Source organism: Morus notabilis, unplaced genomic scaffold (assembly GCF_000414095.1).
Source record: "Morus notabilis unplaced genomic scaffold, ASM41409v2 C11351140, whole genome shotgun sequence".
Lineage (NCBI taxonomy): Eukaryota > Viridiplantae > Streptophyta > Magnoliopsida > Rosales > Moraceae > Morus > Morus notabilis.
This window is the reverse complement of record NW_010385889.1, coordinates 1-961: the sequence shown is the minus strand read 5'-3', so window position 1 is coordinate 961 and position 961 is coordinate 1. Positions and strand designations below refer to the sequence as shown.

Sequence of the window (961 nt, the reverse complement as noted above, 5' to 3'; positions counted from 1 at the left end):
ATATTGATCTATGAGTACATGCCAAATAAGAGCTTGGACCATTACATCTTTGGTTGGAACCTCTTTTCAACTTTGCATATTAAATTTTGAAGGCCTTTCCGGCACTTTAATTGAAAATTAACTGATAAGGAGATGTTTAAATTTTTTGCAGATGGCAAAAGATGCACAACACTGCCGTGGCACAAGCACTTCAACATTATCCGAGGCATTGCAAGAGGTCTTCTTTACCTACACCAAGATTCTAAACTTCGGATTGTTCACCGAGATCTCAAAGCGAGTAATATTTTGCTAGACAACAATCTTGACCCTAAGATTTCAGATTTCGGTTTGGCTAGGATTTTCGGTGATGATGATAGAGAAGAGAAAACAAAAAGAATTGTTGGAACATAGTGAGTTATAAAGCATGATCACATTTTTACCTAAACTGATGCTTGTTTCTTATGACTAACGTTTTGATTTATGCAGTGGCTACATATCACCAGAGTACGTAATTGATGGGAAGTTCTCTGTCAAATCAGATGTTTTCAGCTTTGGTGTGGTCATGTTAGAGACCGTTAGCGGTAAAAAGAATAGAAGCTTCAATCACAAAAATCACCAGCATAACCTTTTGGGACATGTAAGAACAACGGATGATAACTTTTTTCAATCCATGTAGTTTTGGCTAATACATGTCTAAGAATTGTATGAATTGTTTCAGGCATGGTTGCTGTGGAATCAAGGCAAAGCCTTGGATCTAATGAACGTGTGTTTCAATGATTCATACGTCGAATCTCAGGTGCTGAGATGCATTCAAGTGGGTTTGTTATGTGTCCAAAAGTTCCCATACGACAGACCAACAATGTCGTCCGTGGTTTTCATGTTGGAAAATGAGGGATCTATCTTGCCTCAACCTAAAGAGCCTGGTTTCTTCATGGAAAGGAGTTCAATGGAAGAGGGCTCCACATCAGAATATTCACGTTCT

General features: G+C 38.4%; 1 protein-coding gene across 1 annotated transcript; it reads left to right on the top strand.

Annotated features, from left to right (window-relative positions):
* Window positions 1-151: 151 nt before the first annotated feature.
* On the top strand, window positions 152-902 carry LOC112094978 (receptor-like serine/threonine-protein kinase SD1-6; the record flags this gene model as incomplete). The annotated part of the gene is made up of 3 exons (XM_024176671.1): window positions 152-389; window positions 466-616; window positions 698-902. Coding segments are annotated over 3 exons (594 nt in total), but the record flags the coding sequence as incomplete, so codon positions are not given.
* Between the last annotated feature and the right edge of the window lie 59 nt (window positions 903-961).